Genomic DNA, 13957 nt, shown 5'->3' on the forward strand with positions numbered 1-13957 from the left:
GAGCGGGAGGCACTGGCCTGTGTCTGGGCGTGTGAGCGGTGGCATATATACTTGTATGGCCGACATTTCACCCTCCGCACGGACCATCAGGCCCTAACGACCCTACACTCATCTTCAGGCACGGGGCACAGACCGCTCCGGCTCCACCGCTGGTCGGAGAGGCTCCTCCAATATTTTCATTTACATTTACAGCATTTATCAGACGCCCTTATCCAGAGCGACTTACAATCAGTATTTTACAGGGACAGTCTCCCTGGAGCAACTTAGGGTTAAGTGTCTTGCTCAGGGACACAATGGTAGTAAGTGGGATTCGAACCCGGGTTTTCTGGTTCATAGGCGAGTGTGTTACCCACTAGGCTACTACCACACACACACACACACACATATATATATATGAAATTATATTATTATATGTGGGTGGTAGTAGCTACTATGCAGTAGTATGCTACTACCACCCACATATAATAATATAATTTCACTCCGCTGTTTACCCCTGGCCGGGACAATGTTGTGGCAGACCTCCTTTCCAGGGCCACTCCAGACACTCCCCCAGGCCCAGCCACAGATACACTGGAGCCAGAGCTTATCCACATGCTTCATGGGCCACTCCGGGAGGTTGTGTCTCTACAGGACCTCCAACTGGCTTCAGCGCAAGACTCAGTGCTATCGCAGCTTTGCACTTGCATTCGAGAGGGGTGGCCACGCACAGTGCCCAAGGATCTGGTGCCATTTCATCGGGTTAAAGATGAGCTGTCCTGTTGGAATGAGGTCTGTGTGGCGCGGGGACTCAGGGCCGTCATCCCTGGCAGCCTACAACCTCGCATCCTGGCCATGGCTCATGAGGGACACCTAGGCATGGTAAAAGTCAAGCAGCGCTGCCGTGACAGGGTGTGGTGGCCTGGGATCGACAGGGATATTGAATTTGCGGTGAAGGACTGCTCAGCCTGTCTCGTCAGTGGAAAGACGGGCCCTCCCGTATCATCAGCGTTTTCTAGTGGTTGCCTATGACCTGTACTCAAAATGGCCCGAGATCTCCTCCACAGGCTCGGTCACGTCCCAGGAGGCCATGGAGTTCCTCGACTGTCTGTTCTCAAGGTGGGGCCTTCCCAACACCATTACAACAGACAATGGGCCTCAGTTCACCTCCATGGATTTTCAGACATTCTTCGGGGACAGGGGGATTCGACACACACGCACCGCTTTCTACCACCCAGAGGCTAACGGTGGCGTGGAAAGGTTTAACCAGACCTTGAAGAACGGTGTTCGGGCTCACCTGGCCGATGGCTTGGCCTTTTCCTCAGCCCTGCAGCACACCCTGCTTCATTACAGATCATCTCTCCATTCCACCACTGGCGTCTCCCCAGCTCTCCTCATGCTGGGTAGCTGCAGCTTCCATTAGACCGGCTGCGGCCACAGCCTCCTCCGCTTACTGCAGCGGCCCTGCGTCACAGGGTTTCGGCTTCTCAGCGCCGGATGAAGCAGTCCTTTGATCGCCGACGGAAGGTGACACCTTCCTGTCTGGCAGTCCATGATTGGGTCAGGGTTCGTCGGCCTCACCGGGACAACAAGCTCCTTTCCTTTTGGTCTGAACCAGTGCAGATTACGGGGCGGCTGGGCTTGGCCACTTTCCGCCTGGCTGATACTTTACTTTACTTTATTTGGCAGACGCTTTTATCCAAAGCGACTTACAATGGGAAGACACCAGCAATTCTCGTTCGATTTCTATAGAATATCAAGTATACAAACTAAGAGCCCTGATAAGGCTTAGACTTGTCATTGAAGAACATGCTCGGAGAGTGTTGGGTGCTAGACTAAGAAAAATTATAATGTATTTATACATTTATACATTATATACATTGATGGTACGAAGTGGCATGCGAGCCCGCTCAAGAAGATGTCACCGCCCACCCCCGTAGACCCTTACTCCATGGCTAGTGACTTGGACCTAGTGGAGGACCTACCTCCATGATACACGGAGCTGTCCAGTGGAGGCTGGAGGCCGGGCGAGCGCAGTTTCACCACGCCCTGTCCGTGTCCGCTGTAGACCGGCTTACCTCAAGGACTATGTGACTGAATAGTGCACCACGTAGTTAGGGCATAGCCTGTCACGTGGCAGAATAACCCACATGGCTATGCTGGCATTCTGGGTAGTCAACCCCGGTCGCCTAGTTATATTGTGTTGTTGCCGTTCCTCCTGGGGGGGGGGTGTGTGCGTTTTGTGTGTGTTCCAGGTTGTGGGTGTTGCTGTAAAAGAGAAAAAGAAGCATACCGCGTGTCGAGAGTCCGCGTGGTTATTCGCAAATAGCAAACATAACAGATACCCACAGTCACACAAAGCAGCAGAAACTCGAACAAAAAACACGACACATCATGTTCACAACTCATATCAGGTTCCTGGAAAAAACAGGTTTTACTATTAGGACATGTGTATTGTATTCTTTAAAAATATTAATATAATACATTATATTAGAGGAAATAATCTCCACCTGAACGTCAGCAAGACAAAGGAGTTGATAGTGGACTTTAGTACCAAGCAGAAGAGGACCTACCAGACCCCTGTCATCAACAGGAGCCCAGTGGAGAGAGTGGACAGCTTCCGTTACCTCGGTGTTAACATCACGCAGGACCTGTCATGGTCCTGTCACATCAACACCATGGTGAAAAAGGCCCGGCAGCATCTCTACCACCTCAGACGCCGGAGAGACTTTAGACTGCCCTCCAAGGTGCTCAGGAACTTCTACTCCTGCACCACAGAGAGCATCCTCACGGGAAACATCTCAACCTGGTTCGGGAACAGCACCATGCAGGATAGGCGAGCCCTACAGAGGGTGGTTCCATATCAGCTGAACGTGTCATCTGTACCAAGTTTCCTGACCTTCAATTGATCTACAGCAAGTGGTGCTGGACCAGGACCAGGAAGATAGTGACCGACCTCAGCCACCCCAACAATGGACTCTCTGTTGCGATCAGGAAAGCGCTTCCACTCCATGAAGTCCAACACAGAGTGAATAAGAAGGAGCTTCTTCCTGCAGGCTATACAAGCTCTCAACAACCACAACACTTCATAGGACAGAACTCTAATACACTCCAGCACTTTCACTTTCAAACAACTTCTGGACTCGATCCCCCCAGTCATTTGCACAGCTTCACTGTTCACTTTACACACTTTGCACACATTACACATTTGCACACCTTCGCCCTACTCCCTACATATAATTTATGTTTAAAAACATAAATTAGTATTTTTTTTTCACATTTGCATAATTGTAACCCTTTTTTGTAATTACTTGCAATATTTGTAATATTGAGGTCAATAGCAGTTGCACAAGCATTCCACTGCATATCATACCGTGTATGACTGTGTATGTGACAAATACATTTTGAATTTGAATTTAATCATCTATGTAATGGAGGGCCAGAAAAAATACAGAGAATATTTTAAAATACACCGCGTTACCTTTTCACCAGTGGAAATATAGCATACAATGAAACTGAATTAATTAAAGAAATATATAATATTTTAATACAGGTAAATTCCAGTAATTTGCACTTTGAGAGTATAAAGTTCAGCGGTAGATTATGTTTCTCTATAGGTTTTGTAGTTGTAATTACTTGTAAAAATTTTCCCAAGATAGTTATAGCCACATTAAAACATAAAGTACATTTTTTAAAATACAGAAATGACTGCTGATCTGACTGCACCTGCGCTGTAATGCTCTATAGAAGCCTGTAGAGGCGCTGTTACACCACAATTTTACCACAAATACAGCAAAAGAGTCGCAGGAAGCAGCAAATTCCTTCTCAGAAGGATTCATTCATACTTTATCCTTCATAAACAGCATATCCTGCTTTTAGTAGGAGGCTAAAAAACAGGTCCAGCAGGTTGTTATAAAGAGAAAAGTGTGAACGCAGGTTCCTCCATGCAGCGTCTCTATGCAAATAAATCTGACCTCTCCCCTCCCATCCTTAATACCAGCCTTCTTGTGTCCAGTATAAGACGCGAGTGAATCAGAGAGGTGAGAGAAGAGCGGCGACCAGCGTCTCGGATTCAACACAAATCATGTTCTCTGTGTTCCTGCTGCTGCTGCTGCTGGCATCCTGTGAGCTGAACACAGAACCAACAAGCATCATCACATCAGTCAGGTTTACAACAGAGGCGGCTGAATTAACACTCCACTGATGCTCTTGTCTCTGTTTGTAGGTGTGGACGGTCAGGTTGTCCTCACACAGTCCCAGCAGCCAGTGGTCGTGTCTCCAGGTGGAACCCACAAGTTGACCTGTGCCTGCAGTGGCTTTTCTCTGAGTGGAACGAACATGCACTGGATTCGTCAAGCTCCTGGAAAAGGGCTTGAATGGATTATTTATTATTATTCTGATAGTGACAGGAGCTCAGCAGCAGCAGTTCAAGGCCGATTCACAGCATCCAAGGACAGCAGTAATTTCTACCTGAATATGAACCAGCTGAAGACTGAGGACACTGCCGTGTATTACTGCGCTAGAGACACACTGTGTGGAAAATAATATGACCAGACGTACAAAAACCCTCACAGAGAAAGAGGAAACTGAGCACCTGGCAAGAGAAAAAGCTCATAATGTCTTGAATAAGCATTAAGCAAGAAAAAATTTATACTTTATATGAGTCCAATTATACAGAAAAAAAGGATTTAATATTTGGGTTCAGAACACAATGACTTTGGTCCATTAAGTTGCTCTGATTTGTTTAAAGGCACAAAAAAACAGAGTTTTAACTACTAGCAAATTTGCATATGCAAAATAAAGACGGCTCATTATATAAAAGACCCCTGAATGCATGGTGTCCAGACATCTGAGGACATCTTCAGCACAAACCATGTTCCCCACATTTCTGCTGCTGCTGTTATCAGCTGCTTGCTGTGAGTTCTGGTTGTGGGAGCAGGGAAGTCTTTTATGATTCTGTATTTTAAAAGAATATTTCTTTTTTCCAGATGTGGAATGTAACGTTGAACTCACACAACCGACCTCTGTGATGAAGCAGCCTGGAGATACACTGAGCCTCTCCTGTAAGGTGTCTGGATATTCACTGTCTGATGGCTGCTGTTGTACAGACTGGATACGACAGCAGGCAGGGAAAAGTCTGGAATGGGTTGGAAGTATATGCTCTGGTGACGGCACAGCTTACAACAGTAAACTGAATAACAGGTTCAGCATCAGCCAAGTCAAGTCCAGCAACACATTAACTCTACATGGGAACCGTCTCCAGACTGAAGACGCCGCTGTGTATTACTGCGCTCGAGAGCCACAGTAGTAAAAACAAGCAGCAGCCTGAACAAAAACTCAGCATGTTGCATATGAAGACATTTAAAAAAAAAACCCAAATAAATATTGTACTAATAACTATACAGCTGATTAATTTTCTCTGTATTTTCCGGGGTTAATTACACCAGATCTGAAAATAGATAAATAATTAAAAAGGTAAATATACCCCAAAAAAATTTAGCCTGCCTCTTTAATTAAGGGTTTGAGATTAATCCACAGATTCAAACTATTATTGTCTTGCTGCAGAGATTCTAAAAACAGAAATAAAAAAGTCCCCTTTCCTCTCTACCTGCTGGTACATATGCGACCATTTCCTGCAGGAGCACATGGTGGCGCTGTGATGTCACTTGTGAAACTGGTCTCCAGCAGATCTTCTACAGCCGCAGCTGCTTCAGTAGATGAACGAATGCAAATCCTCCCTCTCTCCCAATAAAAGGCCCAGTGGCTCTGACCCCTCAGAAGCTCCTGATCTCCAGTTTCAGCCCAAACCATGTTCCCTGCTGCTCTCCTGCTGCTGCTGCTCGCCGTGTCCTGTGAGATTTTATTTCCTTTTTAAAACAAATGTACAGATATTTGTTCTCTTCATATTTAATAATGAATCCTAATTTCTTTTACAGGGGTGGAATGTGACATTGAGCACAAACAGTCGAGCTGGTTGGTTATAAAGCCAGGAGAGACTGTGAGTATTACCTGTACGGTGACTGGAGCATCGATTACAGACAGCAGCAGCTACCTTGGAACAGGCTGGATCAGACAACCAGCAGGAAAAGCCCTGGAGTGGATAAATAACATCTACTATGATGGCAGCACACGTCATAAAGATTCTCTAAAAAACAAGTTCTCGGTCTCCAGAGACACGTCTAGTAACACAGTGACTCTGACTGGGAACCGTCTGCAGACTGAAGACTCGGCTGTTTATTACTGCGCTCGATACCCACAGTCACACAAAGCAGCAGAAACTCGAACAAAAAACACCACACAGATCATGTTCACAATTTATCACTTGTGCAATGTACATTTATTAATTAATTACAACACAATGCATAATTTATATCGAAACCCTTATTATTAAGATACATTAAATAAGGTTTTGAATTTTTTTTCTGTTGTTCATTTAAATCTGAACTCAACATTTTTTTTATGGTAGAGCTTAATGAAACAGTTACATAAAATTACATTAGACGTCAAATGAACAGCATAGACACAAAATTTCCCTCTGAAGTGAAATTAAATGCATGTCATGGTCACAGGTGCACCTACCATAGGGGGATGTGGGCTCAAACCCGCGGCCGACCACTCGGAAGCAGGCGCAGATTGGGTCGTCTTGGTCCACAAACATCTGGCCGCCATCTTGAATCCTCGCCCGCGCATCATTTGCGGACTTATCCCGGTGTTTTCTTGTAGATTGACATCATTTCGCCTGGACTGCTCATGTGTCTTCCTGCTCACACCCTTGATAGTGCAGCTGGAATGAGGAATTCACACTATCGGGATATCAGAGATATCACCAATTCAAAGGAATTGAATTATTGGGAGGTCAGAGATAAAAAGGCCAAGCCCTCCAGTGGAGCCTGACGAACCTCTGTCAGATGAAAGTGATTACATGACACACCACAGCACTGCACCCAGTGAAATTTGTCCCCTGCATTTAACGTATCCCCTGAGGGAGCCATGAAAGGCGCCCGGGGAGCAGTGTGTTGCTCAGAGGCTCCCTGATGTCCTGCTGCAGGCGGATGAACCAACGTAAACACGACCGTTATGTTCAGGCCATGTGAGATGAAGGCATCATGAAAGGGATTGTTTTTGTCATTGCGATGCACAGCATAGAAGATGATGACACAACGAAATGTGTCCTCTGCATTTAACTTGTCTCCCTTAGTGAGCAGTGGGCAGCCATGAAAGTAGGCCTGTTGGGACGGTACCTTGATCAAGGGCACTTCAGTGTCCATACCTCCTATCACCTCGTCTACACGCCACAAACGATGTAGGCAAATCCCCCTGAAGTTCTCTCCTCGTGTGAGTTGCTCCTCTGAAACCCCAGCAGCTCCTGTGCTCTGAAGTGTCCAGAAGTTCATTTCCAGCTTCAGCGCAGACATGATACCCAGAGCAATCCTGCTGCTTGCAGCTTCTTGTTTTAAGTGCTACAAACATATTTTCAGATGTTATGACTCTGTGGTGTTGAAGAATTTATGTTCCTTGGCTTTTCAGGTGTCTACTGCTACTGCTACAGGTGAACCCTTGACGATGGTCTCCTACTCAGTTACCAGCTACTCCACAGCATTGATCCGGCAGAGAACAGGAGATGCTCTAGAGTGGATCAATATAATGTATAGCAATGGTAATACGGACCAGAAAGACTCACTGAAAAACAGAATCGGCGTCTCCAGAGACACGTCTACCAACACAACGACTGCGAGGCCAGGGACTACAGGCTGGAGACACAGGCGTATACTACTGTGCACGCTACGCATGGAGATGAAAATGTGCACCAGGGCCCTTCATCTGGTGAAAACAACAATAAAAACCAAACCTACCAATCCACAATCCTCAACATTTAACAAATGTGTGAGCGATAATCAGAAGTGCAGGGACCTACTCCCCAAAAACAGTATTATAAAGCATGTGGAAACTCACATCAGTACGCAGGACACAGTAAAATACAATCTAGACACAATCCAAATACATATTGATTCTTAATTCCCTTAATGCTCCAGGAACCTGCACCTTATTATCATTCTGTAACTATGCATTATTAATGAACTAACTATATGGAAAGGGTGTCTGGGTTTACAAACGTTCCCTAGATTTGTTGAGCCATCAGCATTACTATACTATTCTATTCTTTACTATTCTTATTAAATACTATTCTTCTTAAAAAATCAACAATACACAACTGCAATAGAGAAAGTTGTGGTCAGAAGCATTTTATTACTCAAGTAGAAGGTGGGATATGCAAAGTGCACACACACACACACACACACACACACACAAACCAAACCCCACCTTATATAATCCCACATTCAGCTATGTTAGTCATTTAGCAGAATTCCAAGGGAGCATCAATGGCACCGAAGGCCACATGTTGTGTTGTGCTTGTGTTGATGGCTTTAACGAGTGAGTAAAATACTGATGGAGGACGAAGCATCGTGCGAAACGCGACTTACAACAAGCTTCTGTTTTCCAGGCATTAGCTGTGAGATTAAACTGGAACAGTCATCGGATCAGATGAAACAGCCGGGTGAGAGTGTGAAAATGCTGTGTAAAGTCTCCGGTTACTCACTGACCAGCTACAACATACACTGGATACGGCAGAAGCCTGGGAAGGCCCTGGAGTGGATTGGATACATGAGCACCGGATCAAACTCGGCAGGCTACGCAGAGTCTCTGAAAGGCCAGTTCATCATCACTGAGGAGGCGTCGTCCAGTATGCAGTATCTAGAGGCCAAGAGTCTGAGAGCAGAAGACACCGCGGTGTATTATTGTGCTCGACAGCCACAGTGACTCAAGTTCATGCAGCTGCCATGCAAAAAAACCACACGCGTCAAATTTCAGAGGAAGTAGGACCACAGACTGAAGATGGAAGACTTTTCATGCTGCAAATATGAAAAATATTTAGTACATTAACTTCAAAATGCATTAATACATTATTATTTTATTATTACATATATTACATATTTCTTGCCATTTTGAAGCAGGTCTCTTTAGCTGCAGTAGTTTCCCAGCCAGCCACTCAGTGGCATACTTGGCTAAACCTTCATTACTTGGCATCGCTGGGTGTGGCACCCAGGGGACACAGTGATAGCCCCACCCCCTTATTTATTCACGCATCCTATGTAACCCTGCAGGCAAAAACTCATGCAAAACTCACGCAAGACCTCACATATATCCAACGCTGTCAATTCCGGACACGTTCTCAGGATTTTCCTCCTGAATCTCAAAATGATTTCTGCTTTCAGTTTCTTTCTGCTTGCAGCATGTTTGTCAGGTGGGTATGTTTGCTTGGAAAAAAAAAACTTTTAAAAAAGCATTTAAAATCTTTTATTCCTACCGTTGCAATATAAATTTTAATCTGCATGTTTTAAATCTGACAGGTAATCAGTGTCAGACGTTCACTCAGTCCGAACCCGGGATCAAAAAACCAGGAGACTCTCATACACTGACCTGCACCATATCCGGCTTCACGTTCAGCAGCTTGTACTTGCACTGGGTCAGACAGGCTCCTGGGAAGGGCCTGGAGTGGATTGCGTACATCAGTACACAGAGTTCTCCCATCTATTATTCCCAGTCAGTCCAGGGCCGGTTCACCGTGTCCAGGGACGACTCCAACAGCAAGCTGTACCTACAGATGAACAGCCTCCGGGATGACGACACCGGACTGTACTACTGCGCCAAGGAGTCACAGTGACTGAAGAGCCACAGCAGACGTACAAGAACCTACTTCCCCCAGGCCCAAGATGAAAACTACAGCTGAGTTACTTACAGAATATCTCTGAATGTCCCCAGTATAAATATGAGCCTCACTCCACTCATTTCACTCCCACATATTTTAGGATTCATTCTGCTATTTGCTTATTACATCCCTCAGTGGACTTTACCTGCTCTACCTGCCTGCCCTTATACACCCATAGTCTCCGGGCCTAAAACTAAGCGTGCACTTGTTACTGCCTCTAAAATGTGGAATGACCTGGAATGACATAGACTTTCGTCATCGTCCATTTTTAGGCTGCTCCCTTTAGGGGTCGCCACAGTAGATCATCCGGTCCGGATGTCCGCATAAAATATTTTTACGCCGGATGGCCTTCCTGACGCAACCCTCTCCATTTACCAGGATTGGGACCAGCACCAAGAAACATACGGTCACATGTGTCCCCAGTGGTTGGGTTTTGTGAGACAGTGAGATGATTATTCCTTAATATTTTTCTCGTTTTATGTCATTTTACCTTTTTTTCTTTTTTATGGCTGCTGTTCTCACCTGCTTGGTGTTTTTTAATTTTTAATTTATGGGAGCTGCTACATCTTTCATTTGTTCTTCTGTACAGAGCTTTAGTGGTTGTATAAAGTGGTCTACAAATAAAGATGAAAACTAACCAAAAGTATATTTATTCCTAGAGATGGTTTCTTCAAGGATCGTGATGGGATTAAATTTGATTTAGCTAAAGGTCGGTGTTAGCACTACATCCCTCTTTCCAGATTTAACTTTAGAACATTCTTAATAAAACATACAGATGAAAAGAGAGGAGCTGCACTGATAATCTGGAATGGAATAAGCCACCATCTAGATACTTATCTACACCTGTGTGAGCAATTCAGGTTTATTTAATGACACTTCTTATTTTAAAGACACCCCTATTAAAAATTCAATTAGAGCAAATAAATATTTGATAAAAAAAAAATGATGTCTTTTTATGTCATGAAAAAAAGTACAAATTAACATAAAATGGAATGCAAATGTGCATGCCCTCCCTCACTCCTCTTTACATTTAAAGAGAGGTGCATCATGAAGGGCCACCATCCAGCCAGCTCCTCCTCAGAACCATGTCTCCTGCATCTGTAGTGCTGCTGCTAGCTGCTGTCTCCTGTAAGTGTCGAATCCATCAAGTTACTCATCTCCATTAGGAAGCTCTGATTCTATTTCTATTTCTACTCTCTGACAGATGTTCACTGCATTGAACTCATCCAGCCCAGATCCATGGTGGTCCCGCCAGGAGACGCTTTTTCCATTTCCTGCAAAATCTCAGGGTACTCTGTTAAATCTTATTGCACTAACTGGATACGACACGCTTCAGGAAAACCAATGGAATGGCTTGGATGGATATGTGGTGGTGGTGACAGTGGCTCAAGTGGGTCACTTAAGACTAAGATGAGTTTCACCAGAGACACCTCCAGCAACACCGTGTTTCTACAAGCCCAACGTATCCAGAGTGAAGACAGTGCTGTGTATTACTGTGTTCGTAACCACAGTGTGGTGAACAACGTGTCTCTCTGTACAAAAACCTCCTCTTCTCCAAACTGCTCCAGTTATCTCACATATTTCACTGATGTTGAAATATGTCAGCCAGGCTCTTCATCATTCTAATAAGGTAAAAAGCTCAAACACACAATAATAAAAAAAAAGCGCATTTTGAGAAAAATAGCAATCAATAGGTCGGTGTCAAAATATGAGATTGTGTCCTGTTTACTGCATTTTTGCCACTAGAGGGTGTGCAACACTGAGGCTCCTCACATGACACCTCAGACTCATAACTAGACTGATTACTGCTGGTAACCCGGATTATTACTAGTAAAGGTGAGCACAGTACCGAACCCAGAGCCGAAAAAAAATTTTGGTTCCTACAGGAGAACATCTTGCAGATAGACCAACGAGACACAAAGAAGTTCCCACCCAAAACATAAAAACCAAACTACACATTTGACATGACTTCCTGTTTCCTCTGGTCCACACCCGCCCCCACGTAGTATATTTATTACCCAAAACCATGCAAAACAGGCGCAACCTGCATGCATTTATACTTCAGAAAATATGAAGATCATGTCACACCTTCCTCTTATCTATTTCAAATGATCATGATGAATCTATTGTCTATTTTCCTTTTAGCAATTGTGTACCTTACAGGTCAGTTTTTTTTTTGTTGATAGATTTATAGATATTTTTCAGCTAAATTTTTCATGTTTTGTTATTCTTGTGTTATTTTTTACAGGTATTCAGTGTCAGGTACTGACCGAGTCCGAGTCGGTGGTTAAACGTCCAGAAGAATCACATAAACTCACTTGTACGACCTCTGGATTTACGTTCGGAAGCTACGCTATGAACTGGATCAGACAGGCTCCTGGAAAAGGCCTGGAATGGATCGCAATTATTCACACTACTACCACCTACTATTCCCTGTCTGTAACAGGAAGATTCACCATATCCAGGGACGACTCCAGCAGCAGGCTTTACTTACAGATGAACAACCTGAGAAGTGAAGACACGGCTCTGTATTACTGTGCCAGACACCCACAGTGAAACATAATGCTGCAGCGCTGAACATAAACTCCTCATATTTCCTTTGTATAGATTTGCTTCAAAAACTCAAGAGCAAAAACTCAATTATCTCACGTCCTCAGTCTTGTGCAACACCCTCAGCCTGTCTGCAGTCACCTGTTACCACGCCCTCAGCCCGTCTGCCCTCACCTGTTGCCACGCCCTCAGCCCATCTACTGTCCTCAGTCATGAACATAACAGTTAAACCGAGCAACACACTACACATGAGAGTAAGCTGCTGTAAATGTGAGATAAAAAACAGGAAATGTTAATAAGGTTTTTATAAAAACAGCTCGAGTGTTTTGACTTTTATTAGACATTAATCTTCATATTCAATTTCAATGCAAATTCAATGCTGTCTATATATTAAGATCAGGGTCCACTGATCATTCTGCAGATGAGCATCACACTAAACCATGTTGTCTACAGTTCTGCTGCTTCTTGCAGCTGCTTCCTGGCAGTATTTTTATCACATAACTGGTCATGGAAAATTATTACAGTAACTGTTTAAATGTTATGTTATGTTATATTAAGTCATCATTTATGTTTCCTTTTCAATGTATTTTAACAAGACACCCCTAACAAAACAAACTCTGGAATAAATACACATATAAGAATAAGATTTAGGAGACCAAATTCATTTAAAAAAGAAAACAGCATGAACATTTTAAAGCAGCCGATCTCCAACATGGAGCTGAATTTTTCTCATAAATGTGTTTTATTGTGTTTTGTTTATCCATTTTAATATATAAGAGACAAATCCTGGAGCTTTATAATGATTACCGATCAAACAGATGACCCCTGAAGTTGCAATGGTTTATTGGTATTAAGTGTCATATTAGGAAGCGTCACTAGGTGGTGCTGCACAACCGGCATATTAAATGTGTCCAAACTCTGGAAACTTCTTTGTCTTTTAAATCAGTTTGAAATTGACTATGTTAATTGGTTTCCATTTACCAGTAAAAAAAAATCTATAATGATAAAAATAAAGCCTCATCAGTTCTTGGTAACACCATTTTTGGCAAGTGTCACAATCATATTCAAAGAAAGATTTTTTACCAAATGAGCAATGTTTGAATTCATAATTTGCTGGTGATTATAGGAAATGTTTTAGTAATTTGTAGCCATTTTTAGAGTCTGTGCTGCATTTTATGTAATTTGTCACATTCTCAGCCCATCTGCTCTGCTCACCAGCACCTGTCTCTCCTGGCCCACAACCTGTATATAAAGACCCACTTGCCACCACTGCCTTGCCCATTCTTCTGTTTCTCTGACCCGTCCGTCTGTTCCTGTGGTATCTGTAAGAATCGGTGCCCTGAAGGGTTGTAACTTTGATAGCAATACAGCAGGGACACAGGAGGAAGTGTTTTTGGAGTGTGTCACTGTGTAGGAGTAGCTACTACAATGAGACATCTGCTGTCCCTCATACTTCTCATGGAACCAGCCAGCAGGGGTACAAGACCTGTGGTGGCTTCCGATTCATGATGTGGTGGGTATGAATAAGCAAGTAAAGGTTTAAAGAGCTGATGAAAACTAACAATTTGTAAATATATAGACTGGTAAATTAAAATTCTGTCTGTTAAGATCTGTACCTCATTTTTACTGCTGTTCCACACATTAGGAAAGTTCTGCATTATG

The 13957-nt window shown here is 43.8% G+C and overlaps 3 gene segments (V, D, J or C); all 3 read left to right on the forward strand.

Moving 5' to 3' along the window:
• The first annotated feature begins 4743 nt into the window (after positions 1-4743).
• On the forward strand, positions 4744-5284 carry LOC114794858 (Ig heavy chain V region 914-like). The segment is given in 2 exon segments: positions 4744-4892; positions 4965-5284. Coding segments are annotated over 2 exon segments (402 nt in total).
• Positions 5285-8342: 3058 nt separating this feature from the next.
• LOC114793770 (immunoglobulin heavy variable 1-3-like) lies at positions 8343-8796 on the forward strand. The segment is given in 2 exon segments: positions 8343-8409; positions 8480-8796. Coding segments are annotated over 2 exon segments (369 nt in total).
• A 389-nt stretch (positions 8797-9185) lies between these two features.
• On the forward strand, positions 9186-9700 carry LOC114793771 (immunoglobulin heavy variable 3-21-like). The segment is given in 2 exon segments: positions 9186-9280; positions 9387-9700. Coding segments are annotated over 2 exon segments (360 nt in total).
• Positions 9701-13957: the final 4257 nt, after the last annotated feature.

Source organism: Denticeps clupeoides, chromosome 7 (genome assembly GCF_900700375.1).
Source record: "Denticeps clupeoides chromosome 7, fDenClu1.1, whole genome shotgun sequence".
NCBI classification, from domain to species: Eukaryota; Metazoa; Chordata; class Actinopteri; order Clupeiformes; family Denticipitidae; genus Denticeps; species Denticeps clupeoides.